At 41.8% G+C, this 16,723-nt stretch overlaps 1 protein-coding gene across 4 annotated transcripts; it reads right to left on the bottom strand.

The window, feature by feature from the left end:
- Positions 1-80: 80 nt before the first annotated feature.
- On the bottom strand, positions 81-16,154 carry LOC135255234 (protein LSM14 homolog A-like). 4 transcript variants are annotated; one of them, XM_064336117.1, is made up of 11 exons: positions 15,810-16,154; positions 12,396-12,559; positions 9,202-9,343; positions 7,485-7,598; positions 6,695-6,862; positions 6,405-6,512; positions 5,493-5,777; positions 5,121-5,292; positions 4,731-4,769; positions 3,510-3,747; positions 81-2,963 (listed from the first exon to the last, which is right to left on the bottom strand). In XM_064336117.1, exons 1-11 carry the CDS (start codon positions 15,928-15,930, stop codon positions 2,940-2,942), a joined length of 1,575 nt encoding a protein of 524 aa, XP_064192187.1. In that variant the 5' UTR covers positions 15,931-16,154; the 3' UTR covers positions 81-2,939. The 4 variants fall into 4 exon arrangements, with proteins under 4 accessions (XP_064192187.1, XP_064192188.1, XP_064192189.1 ...); XM_064336118.1 differs by having other exon boundaries at positions 81-2,960; XM_064336119.1 differs by having other exon boundaries at positions 6,405-6,476.
- Positions 16,155-16,723: the final 569 nt, after the last annotated feature.

The following is a 16,723-nucleotide window of genomic DNA, read 5'->3' as shown; positions in this document are numbered from 1 at the left end:
GATGCATATATATATTTTTTTTTTAGGAACAACAGTTGATCGAGAACGGTGAAAAGCATAAAAAAAGGACGAGGCGCAGGTATTGAACAACTGTTTATTCTTTGCGTTGAATAAAAACCCCAATCTGCTGAGGCGAGCTGAGGGTACACCATGCTGTTAAATTGCTTGAGTTTGGAACCAGAGATCAGGAATAAACAAAATGAAACCTTCACAGCGTATAGCATTTTGGCAGTATGTACAGTCTTGGTCTCTATTTAGCATGGGATATTTCAGTAACGTACAGTTATTGCAATAAATCCGGGAACATGTCGAAGTTGTTCAGCGTTCATTTTGTGGCTTTTCACACGGCACGACTATCATGCAGTGTATTGCGAGTTCGCTATAATGTACGGTCAAACAACTGTACATACCTAACTACTAGACATTTAATTAGCTGCCCTACATCATGTATCACCTCGGTCTGGTTTTCTTGTAGTGCCTTTAGAAAGTCTATGCAAGAATCGTAAACTAATTTTTCTTGGTTTAACATTTCTGGGGAGTAGCTAGCCACAATAATCCCTGCACCTCCCAAATTTGAGAACTAATAATGTGAAACATCCCCTTCCCCAGTCTGAAAACTAATGGAGTACCAAAGTTTAAGCATTGTTTTACCATGTGACCACCCACCCCTCCCACACCAAAAGGAAAAAAAATTAATTCCATTCAGACGGTTTTTTTTTAAGAAAAAATACGCCAAAGTTGTGCTGCTTGTTAGATTTCAAAACTCTCTGGTTTAAAGTTGTAGGCCTATATTAGCTTATCAAGTCTGTGAACCTACATTTAAACTGAAATTTGCACTTGGAGCCAGGTGACTTGCAGAGAAATGCAATTCTGTAACAGTCACAGATTTGAAAAACAGGTCAAAAACAGAAAGTAAAGGAGAAAAAAATGTATCCACATTTTAAAGGATAAAATGATTATTGTACTTTTTTTGAGAGCGAGGCTATATCAGATTCCTGTCAACGGAAAACCCAGAGAACTTTAAGAGAAAAAAAAGTCTTCTAGCACCCAGTCACTTGGTAACGCAATGACTAACTCGACACTGTCCCAAATCTTCAGAGGCAACAAAATCATATTAAAAACATCCAGTTACTTATGCATGCTTACCCATGAGCATGTAGCCATTAGATCCTTATTTTAGGAGAAAGTAAATTTCCGGTCACATGTCAGAGGCAACTTTGCACGTACAAGGCAGCAAATCAAGTGGCTTACATTTCTTAGCCTGCTATACAAAGTAATCCATTCACCTTACAGTCACCATTAACACTTGTTATATAGCATTTTTTTAGAAACCATACCAAAATTTGACATCTCTAATATTAATGTTAAAAATATGAAGTCTTACGCACCCAACGCAACGCTTAAAAGGTCAAGGTCCATTCACACAGGATATAGCGGGCATCACAAATCACCACGTAGTCGACACAAAACACAACCCACAGGTTATTTTTAAAGGGTTACCTGATGACATTGCTCTTTAAAAACCCAATTCTTCAAAGTGCAATTGAGTATTTTCTGAAAAAAATAATTCCTTAAGAGTAATTCAAGGCTTTCTGGATAAGTACTTTAAAAATGCTGGAAGGGAAACATCCTTCGCAATATGGAGACCATCGCCATCAATGATCACAAAATTTTAAGGGAATACTCAAGTGCCCAGTGATGCAAACATTTCGCCATCTTAATCAGTAATCGTAAGAACAAAATTAACTTATTGTGAATATTGACATCTACACCAGGCGCAAGTTACTGGGTCTATACAACTGACAAAAATAAGCAGTTTACGGCATGGACACACTTCAACTCCCAGCATAACAATGTCAAAGTAAACTATTTAAGCTCGTCAAAACTCAATTGCAGCAATTCCATACTGACCTTCTGAAGTCACAAAACATGGGCAGTGTCGCATCTCTGGGGTAGAAATGAAAATGAACACATTCTTCTACCGCCACAGAAAATCACAGCCTTCAACCAACCCGAAGGCCAACAAATCTCATTCCAGTGGTTTGTAGGGAGCGGTGGCACCTGTTCGTATGTCCCGTGTGAATGGGTCTTAGTGGAGGTCTGAAGTGACTACAAAACATCGAAGTGGTATCAAGCCAGAAATGATATCAAGCCAGAAAAGAACGATATCAAGCCAGAAAAGAACGACAGCTGCTGAAGTCTAGCTCGCACCAATGGCTCCGTACTTCTTTGTGGAACCATACTGACTAGGTATGCTCAACTAGTATGCTGAAAAGTCTGTTCGCCGTGTGAGCCACACTGTGCCGATATACCCAAGAACATCAAAAATGCAAATTAAAACGAGTACTTCGGACAAGGACGACTCGGCAAAATACAGCAGGCAGTTGAGAAGTGGGATTAAACCGGCTATCGAGATACGTGAAGTAGAAAACAAGGTATAAAGCTGTAACTGTGACCCAAACTGGCTATGTACAAGATTTTGGTGCTTCTAAGGTACATTACAGGATATATCCAAAAAAATAAAGCTATATCAGTGACCAAAGTACTCATCACAGTATCAGCGGGCTTCTGCATACATCTTTACACTTAACAGAACATTATCAAATACAATTTTAGTAAGAAAAACTCAAATTGATGCAAAAATACTGAATAGTTCCACTGAAGTACTGTATTTTACATAATCTCTCGTCCTTCTGCCAATGTTTCCCACGTAGCGCTGAATAAGCCCCCCGCAGACTGCGTCATAAATGCGTGTAAATCTTTTTACACCCGCTGAACTCCAGCAGTCTCCACCCCCAGTGCTGGTGACGAATAAACAGCGAGTACTCTTCTTCGTTCTTTTTTTTTTTTTTTCTTTTTTGGCAAAAGTTGAGACCCCCCAAGCGAATTTCTGGACCGAGAGGAGCGAGGCTTCTTTTTGGATCCGCCTTCCTGTTGTACTACGCAGCCACTTTGTTGTCCTTCTGGAAGAAAGCACAAATGGGGTTGAACATGTATTCTCCGTGCTTAAGACCACAGCACAAAAATGTATCTTCACTAAGAATACAGACTTTGAACAGGCAGATAAATGCATACGTGATGCGACATTTATGCTATTAATCATACACTTTCTTACATTTATGGGCTCTCTATATTAAATGAACTCTAAGGCGGGATAAACCACTTATTCATACGGTCTCATCTTTACGACTTAAACACCTGTTAACTAAACGCATATCGCTGTACATGACACTCACACCTGGGTCAAATACATATTTGTTTTGGATTCAAATGCTTTTCTACGCTTTACTGATCTTGTCTGGTGCGTTGGAACCAATGAAATAACTCAAAAAAATGCAAACCCCGCCTTCTGGTCATATTGGCAGGCTCAATTACACCAGGCAAGACCAACAGAGCACAGAAAAGTATTTGAATCCAAAACACGATACGTATTTGACCCAGGTCTGATGATGCTGCGGTAAGCGACGATGCCTTGAGCTGACGGGTTCGCGAAAGCGGCGAGTCGTTACCCTGTATTCGAAATCCGAGAACTCCCTGCCGCCCCGGCTTCCTCTGTAGCCGCGGAAGCTTCCGGTGCCTCCGCGCGGGGGCCCGAAAGAGCCCCGGCTGGCCGAGCGGCCCCGGCCCCCGCGGTAGCCCATGCCCCCGCGCCCCCTGTAGCCGCCGCGGCCGCGCCCGTGGCGCACGGGGATGCCGAACGTCTCGGCGTTCATCCGCCGCTCCTCGGCCCAGGTCGGCCTTCGCTCCCTGCAGCAGACGCAGGGGTGAGAACGGAAGTCAGTACCGTACCGACGCTACGCCAGAGACAGAAGAAGCTACGCTAACAGCCCTGAGGCAAAAGCGATACCGGTGCACAGACTGAAACAACGCCACAAAAAATACATAAATACATTTTTTTTTTTTTTTTTTTTTTTAAATAAAAGTTTTGTACTGCACCAGAGCAGAATAGGGCTGCACAACATATCGTTTTGTTTATCATCACTGCCACGTGAATTTCCACAATAAACATCGCAAAGGGCTGCAGTATCAGAATTAATAATGCAAGCCATGTTAACCTTACTCCACAATACGTTCTTGTTTCTCTGCAATTCCATCAGCAAAGCCTAACTGATATTTTGTTGCACGACACGTTTCAACTGAAAGTGTCACATGACTTTGTCGCACATTTCTAGAATTTTATGTGGTGGACACAGTCAGAGGGAACTCTGAAATTAGTTTTCATTGAAATTGTTTTTTTTACTTGTCTCTGGAACTGATCATTGGAATAAAGCAAAATAAATTTTTTAAAATAGTAAGAAAGCCATTATGTGTACAATTTAAGGATGGATGCAGTTCATTTATTCATCGCATCGGCTGGCCAACATCCTAAAATATTTGAAATCCATGTCTTCATCCAGCATCTGCTTAACTACAACATTCTCCCTGTTTTTCCCTCACTTGGTTTATGGGACAGACCACTTTATTCTGTTCACAATTTATGTATATTTCTTCCCCCTCCCCCTGATTTATTCCGCCTCTATAATCTCTATTTTGAAACAGGAGGACATAGTTCCAATAACTACAGGGAAATTATGAATAAAATCTGCAATGTTTAACAGAAAATCAATGGATCCACAATGAAAGTCCCTGAAAATCCAGAATTTCTGAATTTCCATAAATCACACTAATTCCATTTATTGTACATGCTCAGGGAAAAACCTCAAGCAATTATGAAGAAAAAATGTAATTACCTTGGGAATGCTGAAATTCCAGACTTTTCTGCTGCTTTCCTAAAAAAAGTAATATCCATAGTTAATCAACACAAAATAATCAGGCATTGCAATTCACTGGGGCCAGATATTTTCCAACTTCAGGTAAACAATGAACGCATACAGAAACGGTTCTTAACCGGGAGTAACTTGATCTCATGTCCCAATGGAGACTGCTGTAAAACACGCTGATGAGCTGAAGCAGAAAATGGCGTCAGAAGTCGCTACAATTGACCGTTGAAATCCTCAAGTTGATACCCGTACAGACAGTCATACTCAAAAACCGTGTTCCTTATCATGTGTAACGTTAATGTAGTGAATTTTGGCAAACGTAACACTGTGAAACTTCGCAACGTAGAAACTTCTAAGTACCTGGTGTCGTCACAGGAGATGTTGTCGAAGAAAGACTTGGACTTGTCGTAATAGCAGTTGGGGCCGAGGGGGTCCTCTTCGTCGGCGTTCCCCTCGCTGTTCTGCGTCTCCACTCCGGAGTCGCCCTTGTCCTCGCCGTTCACGGCCTTCTCCACCTTCTCGGGCTTCTCGTCTGCGTTCATTACAGGAGGTCATTTATTACGCGAGCAGGCATCACTCCACACATCCCGCTAGCCTGCTGTACGCTGTTGCTCTGGAACACCCAGATTTCAGCATTAAGCTGACTTTATACAGCTGCAACCAGGCACATGAAAACCGACCTGCAGAATCTGTGCATCGTATTGAAAAAATGCTTCACGGTTTCAGACGAACCTTTTAGCTTGAGCTTGCTCTGGAACTCCCTGTCAATCTCCTCCTTGTTGAACTGGGCGTTGGCGCTCTCGAAGTCGAAGTCCTTCTCGAACTTCACGGGCCCGTCTCTCCGCACGGCGAAGCGGCCCCTGCCACGGTGACCGCCGTGACCGCTTCCGCCATGACCACCACCGCCGCCGCCGCCGCTTCCTCCGCCACCACCACCACCACCACCGCCTCCGCCTCCTCCTCCACCACCACCACCTCCTCCACTTCCACGGCCCCGACGGACAGGCGGTGCCCCTCCTGGAGGAAACATGATAGTGCAGGTTCAGCAGTCAGGTCCCTGCTACACTTTAGGCCCTGCACTCTATAGCCCTTCCGCACCAACTCTTCCGTTAGCAAGTCTATGCTCATATAAAGGTCAGGGTTGGGGAAAACCCCCACAATGCCCTGGGCAGACAAGCCCTGCAGACAAAGAGAAGCCTGTTATATTACTGTTGAACAAGCGTATATTCACAAGCCCTGCTCACCTGAGATTACAGTGAGACAGCAGAGAAGGAGATATGTAACAATATGAATTACACCTTTTTCTATGGACGGGATTTTAAAACTTTCAAACTTTAATGAAACAAAAGAATGACTCACTTCAAGTTAAATCAGTTTAACACCAATTACTTGTGATGGGAAACAATGCAACGCCTCTAAACCATGGCACCTTAAGCTACCAGAGACGGTCAACTTAGAACTTACAATAAATAGTTACAGTAGGTTATTAGACATCAGCGCACTTATGCAATTCAAAATGACCACAAGGGCCCTGGCTGCTATTCTTCCATTAGCATAACATAACATACACTGAAATCAATCAACAGGAACAGTTAAAACCAATAAAATTCACAAAAACAAAATACAATAGAACAACACTCTTACCCGATTGCCGTTTAGACGGATCACCCCTTCCTGGTTCAGAATCTTGTCTCTGGGTTTTTGGGGGTTCAGTTCCTGTCAAGTTATAATGTTTAATGTTTACTAAATGCCCTGTGGGATTAACAAAAAACAGTGTCAATGCATACATGTGGGAAGACAGCAGAATAAATGCAGCAGCAATTCATTTACCGGAGATTAAATGCAAATGTAGGGTAATATTTAAAGAAGGCCACTTCGAACATTAATTTCTATGTGCATCTCGACAAGTCATTGAAAAGGAATGGTTCTCCCACCTCTCCGCTGCTCTGGACCGTCCAGGGGCTTCTGGCTGCTGGTTGGGGCGGGTCTGGCTGGGGCGGGGCTCCTCCGTCCCACGGCCACGGGAGGGGAGGGGGCCGTCTGTGCTGCCTGCTCCAGGGTGGGGCTCTTAATCAGAGGGTCCAGTTGGGGGCTTGTGCGACCTGGAGGAGACAATAAGAGTTTGAAAAATGGGTCAATTATACTGTCCTCAGTCAGTATAAGAACTCTCCGCGGCTCAACACAACACATAAACCTGAGACTGGCTTAAAGGAAGACTAAAGCAACACACAACAGCTAATGGCTCTCACTACACAATCACCACTTAAAATCCCATAATGAAATCAGCTTGTTATTGCTACCACAAACCCCTTTCCCTGCCCATCTGCAATGTTAAAGATAAGAAATGACCTTAGGAATTTCACGCTTTTCCTTTTTAAACATGGTGCCATGCCTCATTTGGCTGCATATGTCCAATTATACAGTCTAAGAAAAGGAGAACAAGCTCAGATGCCTCATTTGAAAGCACATTACATTAATACAAATTAAATCACATACTGGAATAGGGACACCTGATGAACAGGGAAGCAATAAAAGCTTAAAAAGCAAAGGCCGCAAAGCATACAGACCACAATAATTCCCTTAAATAAAGAATGATGGCTCTGGGGGGTATTCAGAACAGGTTTTTTTGTGCTTCTATACTGTATGTATTTAGCCTGGACACTGATATCAAACTTTACATACACAGAAGTCTATTCGTATTTTCCTCCCTCACAGACCCGTTACCTTCAATTACGCGTGTATTCACTGAGTCAGGGGTAAAAGCTGAGCCAATAGTACTGCTCTGGGACAGGGGTGCAGCTACGCTCGTGTCGCTACCAACGGCGGGCTCTGAGCTTCCTGGATGGAGAGGAACAGCAGGTTCAGAGGTGCGGGCATGGAGACTGGTTGATCCGTGCAATGCAGTTTCAGCCACTCCGGGTTTTTGTGGTCGGGACACCGAAGGGAAGACGTCCATCAGTGGCCTATGTTCAGCATATCACCCGGTTCCTATGAAAACCTACAGGCTCAAGCTGCCATGCACTCGAGGAGTTGCCATGGAGTTATTCCCATCTCTACACCCATTCTTTTCGAGTTGGGCTCAATGTACAACTGAACGCAGAAATGCTACTGCTTTAAATTTCCTTACACCTTCAGGACTCCAGTACAGTCATGAGATGCCACTGTGATTGTGTAGAGGAAGCAATTGTGTTTATGACATGTATGACAAAACCGGATATAGACTACATGGCCAAAAGTATGTGGACACCAAAACACCACACCCATGTGTGCTTGTTCAACAGCTCGTTCTAAAACCATGGGCATTAATATGGAGTTGGTCGCCTCTTTGTTGCTGTAACAGCCTCCACTCTTCTGGGAAGGCTTTCCGCTAGATTTTGGAACATGGCTGCAGGGATTTGCTTCCACTCCCTTCACTGGAACTAAGGGGCTTAGGCCAAACCATGAAAAACAGCTCCAGACCCTTATTCCTCCTCCAAACAAACATCAAGTAGGTAGTGGGCGGGTATGCATTTTGGCATTCACCAAACCCAGATTCGTCCATCAGACTGCCAGATCGTGAAGCATGATCCACCACTCCAGAGAATGCGCTTCCCCTGCTCTGGAGTTCAATGACGATGTACTTTACACAACTCCAGCTGACCCTTGGCATTGTGCATGGTGATCTTCGGCTTGTGTGCGGCTGCTTGGCCATGGAAATCCATTTCATGAAGCTACCAACAGTTCTTGAGCTGACGTTGCTTCCAGAGGCAGTCTGAAACTCGGTAGTGAGATTTGCAACCAAGGACAGACTATTTTTATGTGATACGCACATCAGCACTTGGCAGTCCCATTCTGTGAGCTTGAGTGGCTTACTGCTTCGTGGATGAGCTGTTGTTGCTCCTAGACATTTCCACTTCACAATAACGGCACTTTCAGTTGACTGGGCAGCTCTAGCAGGGCAGAAATTTGACTAACTGGCATCCTATGAAAATGCTGCATTGAAAGTCACTGAGCTCTACAGTACACCCAATTCAACTGCCAATGTTTGTCAATGGAGATTGCACGGCTGTTTGCTTGATTGAATACATCTGTTAGCAATGGGTGTGGCTGAAGTAGCTGAACCCACCAATCAGAAGGAGTGTCTACATACTTTTGGCCACAAAAGTGTATCTCTAGTATTCAATAAATTCCATGCAGCTTTACTGAATTTTTATATTTATACAAAGCAGTCCTTAAATCCAATAAGTGAATTTCATATAGAACTAATTACCATTTAACTAACCCTTTCTGTACCAGATTAACCAAATGCACATAATCTACCTCATGTTGATACCTTCCCAACAAGACAAGTTGCACTGAGCATATTAAATTGCTGTCAAAAAAATCAATTGAGCTGATGCGATAGTGGTTGTAGATGGAAGTTTAATCCGTGTAAGCCATCACCCAGTGAGGTGGCACCTACCTGCACCGACGGCCCCAAACTGCTGAGCCACCAGGGGGCCAGGGCTGAACTGGCTGTAGGGAGGCACGGGAGCCCGGCTGAAAGGCCCATAGGAGCCCACGGACTGGAATGTCGTCGCAGGAGCGGTGGACCCAAGAGATGACTAGAAAGATGGGGGGAAAAAACGATCCTTAACACAAGGAGAACGCAGATTTCGGGCAGGACGAAACAAGCTGGCCTGAAACCAACATATACTGCTGAGAAAAATCACTTCCTTTCTCTGTGGCTTCAAGTCTAACCGCACTGGTGCCTGCCTTAAACAAATGCACTTCAAGAGAAATTGCACTCTCTGTTTTAGCCTAGTTCCGCTTACTGCACAATTTTGAAATATGCTTCTTGGAGTGGGTGGAGAAGGTGTGACCCACTCATTTGCATAAAGTATTCTCTATGCTAATGAATTTGTCCAGCCCAGCTCTGGAACTTGGATCAAACTGTCAAACTTGGCGATGCAGATCAAATACGCATCAGGATTCAGCTATTACATGGCCTATTTCACACCACAAATGTTTTCAGAAACACATTTCAGTGGACTGTTTAGGCGGAATATGAGTGTTTATGAATAGGCCATGTTGTTCCGATTTGAAAACATTGGGCCAAAACCGACCTAGCAGGCGACAGCAGGGTTCTGTTGTATTAAAAAGTGTAACAAGTGGACATATCTGCGGGCAGAAACAATTTTCCGGGTGGATATCTTGATTGACATTTAAAGTGTAGTAGAACCTCCAAAGAGGTTCAAATGTTAGACGGCAGCAAAAGGACTTTTCTACCAGTTATTTCTGCCAAATGCTACCATTTCAGAAATGTTGAAATAATGGCATGGATGTAAATTTTTCACTATAAGCAGGCATACAAACACATTTACAGCTGGAAAAAAAACATGATCAAGAGTGCAATTACTCCAAGTCAGCATTAACAGGTTGCTTGCTTGTTTATTCTGATTTTAAAGAAACCCACAAGCCAGTCAATACACAGTTGTACAAGAGCTAGTCCATGTGGCATCAGTGCCAGCATTAGCTGTACACTTTATGAATATAGGCTATTATTTACACAGTCAGTGTCTAAAAACAGACGGGCACATTTGCAGTATAATCTCTTTCTCTGCATGTGAATTCTCCAAATGGATGTGGCTTGAACTTAAGCTGATGGCCAGCAGTGTCTGTGGAGCAAAGAGGGTCACTTTAACTCAGTTCATGTTAGCAGTTGAATGTCACGATCAGACCAGGAACTGTTGAGCCAGAAGGAACTTTTTTGTGTCGTTCCTGTAGCAATTTTCAGTAGTTTCAGGCATTTGATACACACTTCAGATAAGACTAATGCCAAAACGCAAAAATCGGTAACACTAGACAAGGGCAATCCAGAAAACACTTCAAATCCAACTGGGCTGGATGATGAAAACCAAACCCAGTATTGTCACAAATTTGCAGCAACAACAATGCAATGAAAATGATTTGGAGATATTTTCAACACTAAGTTTACAGTAACCAGATGTGGTTTCTCCACCCAAATCATGCTATTCGGACAAGATATTAATATTTTGTGGACGACTCACGGACAGTTTGCATCACTACCGAGTCACTGTAACTCACGCGCTTAGTGAATGACTGAACTTCCTGTCCCTACAGCGCAGTCTCTGGCTCCAATTTGTGCAACATGGCAGCGCCCATGAGCTGTAATTCTTGAGTTTCAAAACACTTTTCATCAAGCTCATGGAGAGTCAATGGGTGACGTCACAGTGACTTGGTCCATATATTCCTACAGGCTATGGTTTGAACAGGCAAGTCTGATAACCAAGCAGAGATATGTTTTTGTTGGCATCTAAATCTTTTTTTATCGTCTTCTCTTTGTAGATAGGTAGCAAGCTAGCACCTGTGTCCTGACCTAGGCTCTACTTAGTACACGCTTCATAATGGCATACAACTAGTTTGCATGCCAGCCTAAATGTCAACTGGAAGCTACCAGCAAGAAATCATTAGCAGGCCAGTTTAAAAAAAAAAAAAAATTTTTTAAACAAAGTAATGGATTTTGTAACATCAGCTGCCGATGCTATTTGTACTACTGCTCCCTTTGGAATGACCAGTAACTCAGGTAATATTCTCTCACGAGCTAGCTTGGTAACCTGTTTTCATATAATCTGAATAATTGGCAAATGTCAGCAAATTTACCTCTCCTTAGTTTATGTCCAGTTCAGCATGAACTTGGCATATAACTTTTGCAGACACTTCTCCGTTACTATAGGAAACTTGTCATACTCCATCCTTTTTTCATTGTACATGCTTCCTCTGGGTCATATCATTCAAAACCACAATATTTCCTTTCATTGTTATTCTGATGATATGCAGCAGTATCTCCTGCTAAAACCCTGTGACCCCAACTGAGTTGCCTCTCTCATTAGCCACCACCAAGACATGCATTTCTGGATGTCCCAAAAATATTTTGCAACTGAACAAATCCAAATCTGAGATATACTTACTTGGCCCACTCAATTCCAGAAATACAATTCGCAACCACCTGGGCAGCCTATCTAACTGTGGAACCTCAACGGCCAGAAACATAAGGAGTGGATTTTTGACTGTGATCTATCATTCAAGCAACAACAGAATAGTGTAGTGCTTTCTTCCAGTTAAGAACTATTTGCACAATTAAGTTATTTTTGTCCCATTCTGATATGAAGACGTTCATCCCTTTGTTTCTTCTTGCTTGGACTCCTGCAACTCACTCTACTACTGCCCCAGTCAAACTTTTCTGTCTCGTTTCCAGCCTGTTCAGAATTTCCGTGCTTTTCAGGAATCGTGAACTCTAACTTTCATTTAGTTTGTCCAGAACATCTATTAAATCACCCAAGGTCAGCTTCTTGGTTTTGTTTAAGATAATTCCCTTCAGCTGTCAACTGTTGATTCCATTTAACAATTCTTTCTAAAGAACCAATGAACACTAGTTTCTTTAGGCTTCATCTGCATGTCTTGACATTGAATCCCACGCTTAAAATTGTCTTAAAACTTTGCACAGAGCTTGTATATCAATTATAATATATTGCAGTTACTGCGCAAACTAAAAATGCATTGTAAAGCCACAAAGACAAGCCCCATTACTGCAATGTATGGAACTCAACTGGTGTTGCAAGCGTTATAGAAAAGATGGGCGATGAGATCCTTTACCTGGACAATGGCGGGGTCTTGGGGGAGGGAGCATGTGGGTTTTGGAGGCTCACAAACCGTGAGGTCTTTGATATCGCTCCCTCTGAAGATGATGTACTCAAAAACCTCATCACGGGGTGGGATGGGCCTGTCGGTGGGCCGATCCTCCGTACCAAAAGAACGCACTAATGGGAGAAAAAAAGAAAACACAGACACGCACAATATTAACTTATTCAGGACCGCATCACCAAATTAAATTCACTTTCTGCTGCTGTGGATTGGACAGTTTCACATACAATCGACAAGCAGACTTAAAATATCATAACAAGGACACAAATCCGCAAAACTAGTTACACCCTGTTTAAATGTGAATCTAACTAGTTATACCCATTTTTTATTCCAATATAACTTTAGGCCCAGTGCTTTAAATGTGAATATCGTACTGATACAATATTTGCTTGCTAGCTAGTCTTCTGAGGATGCAAATGTAAATGACAACGACAGCTAGCAGCTGGAGCCAGTGGCTCCATCAGGGTTTCAGTATGGTGACAAATGTGTTTGCTTGTCAGGTAGGTTAGAAGTGTTGCTTATTGTGTCGCTTGTTTGGAATCAATTGTGACACTTCACTGCACTTCACTTTAAGTGTTTGATTAAAACTACTCATTTGAAGACTCATATCATGTCTATAGCCATCGCAAGTACAGATGTTTTAAGTGACAGTTAGAGATGCCAATGCTGAAAAAGCAGTGGAGTTCAAATAAGCCATGGCGTGCTTACCTGACCTGTCATGAAAGTGCTTGCCAACACAAACTTTTCAAAAGGTACTGCGCCATATGTGGCTTCCTTTCAGATATGTGCTCATCACTGGTAGATCAGTGGGCAGTGTTGCTAAGGATTCAAACATTCTCTCACACAGTCTACTAGTCATATATTATCATCAGAATAGTGCTGTACATACTGAGTGTGTTGTCACTTGTATTTACTTCTCATGTAGTTTCTCCTGGTGACCTCAGCATGAACTCTATCACTAATAAGAGGATATATCACTTTCAAACCTAGACAAACTTGTGTCAAACACCTACAGTGAATTCCTCAGTTTTATCATAACAATCTGTACATTAGGTTCATACAGGTTTCTAATGTGTGTATCATAAATATAATACATTTCTGCACTGTGCCCATATCACCATTATAAACATTTACAAAAACCTTTTGTGTATCAATTTGTTTTCCTGACTCTAGTACAATTGATGACATATATTCTCACTAGGCTGGGAATGTTGCAAGATGTGTCTGGCACCATTACTCGAATATATTAGCCATAATGCATTTTCATAGAAGTGGAAATGTCAGATTGGCTGACTATACTGATTAAAGTTTATAATCTAAAGTTTATAACTATGTTTGAACACAAAGTCCGTTTCACTCCAACAGAAAAAAACAATTACTTGAGAAACTAGAAAGCCAAGGAGTGCCAGTCTTTTTTCAATCAAGGCAGATTACATGTTCATCACGTTGTAACTGAACTAAAGCGATGTCCACCCCTGGTACCAGATAGCTATAATGCACCGTTTTACCACATCAGCTTCAAATACACGATTTCCCAATATATCGAGAAGCTGACATGAACGTTCATATAAATGGGCTGGATACGAAACCTTCAACATTCCAGCATGCTTAATTTTAATAACAGTTAGTCATGTTCGGTAGGTAAATGTACATTCAATGATAAATATACAAGTACACAAATTATACATGCAAATATTTATACAATATGGTTCCCCATGGAAATGGATTCTCTGGATGGTCTCGGTACAACGTGCAATATATTCCTGGCAGTCATAGAATCCTTAATAACGTGGAAACTGATGGGTTTGATAATGATGTATAACGTCTTCAAGATCACTTTTAACTGCCTAACCGTACTTATCACACTGAGTAACATAAGACAGCAAGCAAGTTTAGCAATGTCTACTTATGTATAATGTAGTTAGCTTTTCAGCTACGGTTATTGACTAGTTGAGCTTCAGGATACAGGATTAGCTCCCATGATGAAAAAAGCAAGTTTAAACCATATTTCTTCGAGAATGGCTCCATCACAGAGTTAGCCACGTTAATTGAGGACAACCCTTTGTTCAACGCACCACGCCTGCACTTCGAGAGAAGTTTGGTTAATTTGTAACTTAGCCAGCCTACCGTTATGCCGCTTACATTTCACATAGTTTAATATTCATAACCAGTCAGCTAACTTTGATCAGTTTTAAATAAATTAGCTAGCAGTCCACAGCAATGCCACTGTAAGCAGTAAAACACATGGGTCATGGTTAGGGTTATTAGCACGAAAAAGAAGCGAATTAATGACCTTTCCATGTACCTTGGTTAACAAACATGCACGTTTGTAACCATGTTAAAGCCGTAATAATGGCACTGACTCGGGCTGCTAGCCATCTTTGTCTTTTGCATTCGAGGGACGACGTGGCTCAAAGACCATCGCATGGCTTCGCTTCCTTAAAAGACTAAGTTATCTAATGTTCTGTTAGCTAGTATGTAAATATTGTATCGGTAACGTTACTGTATTCGTAATCAAAAACACTAGCGCTAGAGCTAGCCACATCGGAATTCTAGTGTTAGTCAGATAACGGAAGCTAAGTAAATAAGGCATTTCGTCTAACTTAAATGTTTTCACCATTTTGACAGCGAACATATTTGCAATTAACCAAATCAGACAGTCAACGATGTTAGCAAACTGTGCGGATATCGATGAATACGTTCAAAAAGTCTCAATTTATTGTTTGACTACCATCATCAACATATAATATAAATTATCAGACTACAGACCAAGTAGCTCACGTTAACTGGTTGATGCGAATAGTCAGTCACCATGATTACAATAATGTAGCACATTCAAATAATCTAGCAAATTAATTTTAGTGTGGACGAAAAGCTAATTACAGATATAAATGAAACGTTACCTAGCTAGCACTATACCGACGTTACTGAATTGAAATTGAAATCACTCGTTAGCCAGCAAGCTAATGTGAACTCGAACTCATAACAACGTAGTTAGTCTAGACAATCGATAACGTTCGCTACCTAAGGTTGGGGATAGTCGTGACTCATCACAACTATAGCTGGCTAGCTAGTCACCACCATCTAAATACAACTAAATTAATCTTCTGCTGAACGGTTAGCTAACGAACTTTCGAAACCGCTACCCCCATACTAGTTCGCTACCTTGGCTAGAGCTACTTGCTTAAACCAGTTCTTTAGCAACCTAGCATTCTATCCGTTAGTTAGCTTCCAGGTAGCCAACGTTACCTAACCAAATGCAGAACTGTAGGACCAAACACTATGATTTATGTGCCAACTAGGGCATGCATTACCACAGCCATCTACTTTCTGTATTTATCCTCTTTATAACTTAATGCTAGCTACCTTTTGCGAGTGCCACCGTCGAATTTTCTGTGTCGATAGTGTACAAAATCCCTTCATAGCGAATCTCGGCCTTCGAAATGAGGCTGATTTTGCTGCCGATGTAAGGGGTCCCCCCGCTCATGATGTCTCCGGTTTATGTGGGACTCCTGTGATGGCGAATTGAGATTAATTTAAATGGTCTTTGTCCTCGGGTGATTACTTCCAATGGTCTCTCCTCAGTCTTTCTTCCTTTATCTGTCTTTCTTTCGTCCTTCCTTCCTTTCTTTCTTTCTCTCTGTGGTGATGCTACAACATGGCTGCCCTCATTTTGCTTCGCACTAGTTCTACAAGCCGCAAGCGGTGATGGGAAGCAACCCAAATTAAAAAAAATAAAATCTCGCGCTTTTTTCTCAGACGTGGAAGTGGGGCGGGTGGTCCTGCTACAGGAGTAAGAAAAAATAGTTACATGCAAAAAAAAAAAGGATATACTTGAAATGTCTTAAGATTATATATTTGAACTAGTTAGTGAGCTTCATAAGCAAAATAAAGGTGTTTCATAAAACATCTTAATCATCGTAGTTAATTTGTCACATTTTAAATGGATGAGATAAAAAATGCCCTTTGTTCAATATTAATTATAGAATCAAACAGTACGGAAATAAGCAACACAAGAAAGTTAATGTCATATGTGGCGAATTGCTCACACAATTACACGTGTGCATGCACTGAAAAGTATGTATATGGAAATGTGCTTTGCTTTTCTGAACACATTGAAGTTGTATTGTAAAATGTGTGATGAAAAACACGTTTTCAACGTCAAAAATGCCAAGTTACTCACACATACAAAGCACTGTCTATAAGTCATTCAATCAAATCTAGGTCCGCCATTAAAAGTATTGATATCAAATTTGCGCCAAGTTACATGAAACAATATC

This window comes from Anguilla rostrata, chromosome 5 (assembly GCF_018555375.3).
Source record: "Anguilla rostrata isolate EN2019 chromosome 5, ASM1855537v3, whole genome shotgun sequence".
NCBI lineage: Eukaryota > Metazoa > Chordata > Actinopteri > Anguilliformes > Anguillidae > Anguilla > Anguilla rostrata.
The sequence above is the reverse complement of the archived record's forward strand: the minus strand, read 5'-3'. Positions and strand labels throughout refer to the sequence as shown.

Excerpts from the sequence above, each read along its gene's own strand:
- LOC135255234 (XM_064336117.1), bottom strand. The coding sequence starts at position 15,930 with ATGAGCGGGGGGACCCCTTACATCGGCAGCAAAATCAGCCTCATTTCG. Across the intron at positions 12,560-15,809 it reads GACGGTGGCACTCGCAAAAG|TGCGTTCTTTTGGTACGGAG; the intron begins GTAGCTAGCATT and ends TTCTCCCATTAG. Across the intron at positions 2,964-3,509 it reads TCTCGGATTTCGAATACAGG|AAGGACAACAAAGTGGCTGC; the intron begins GTAACGACTCGC and ends GCTTTCTTCCAG.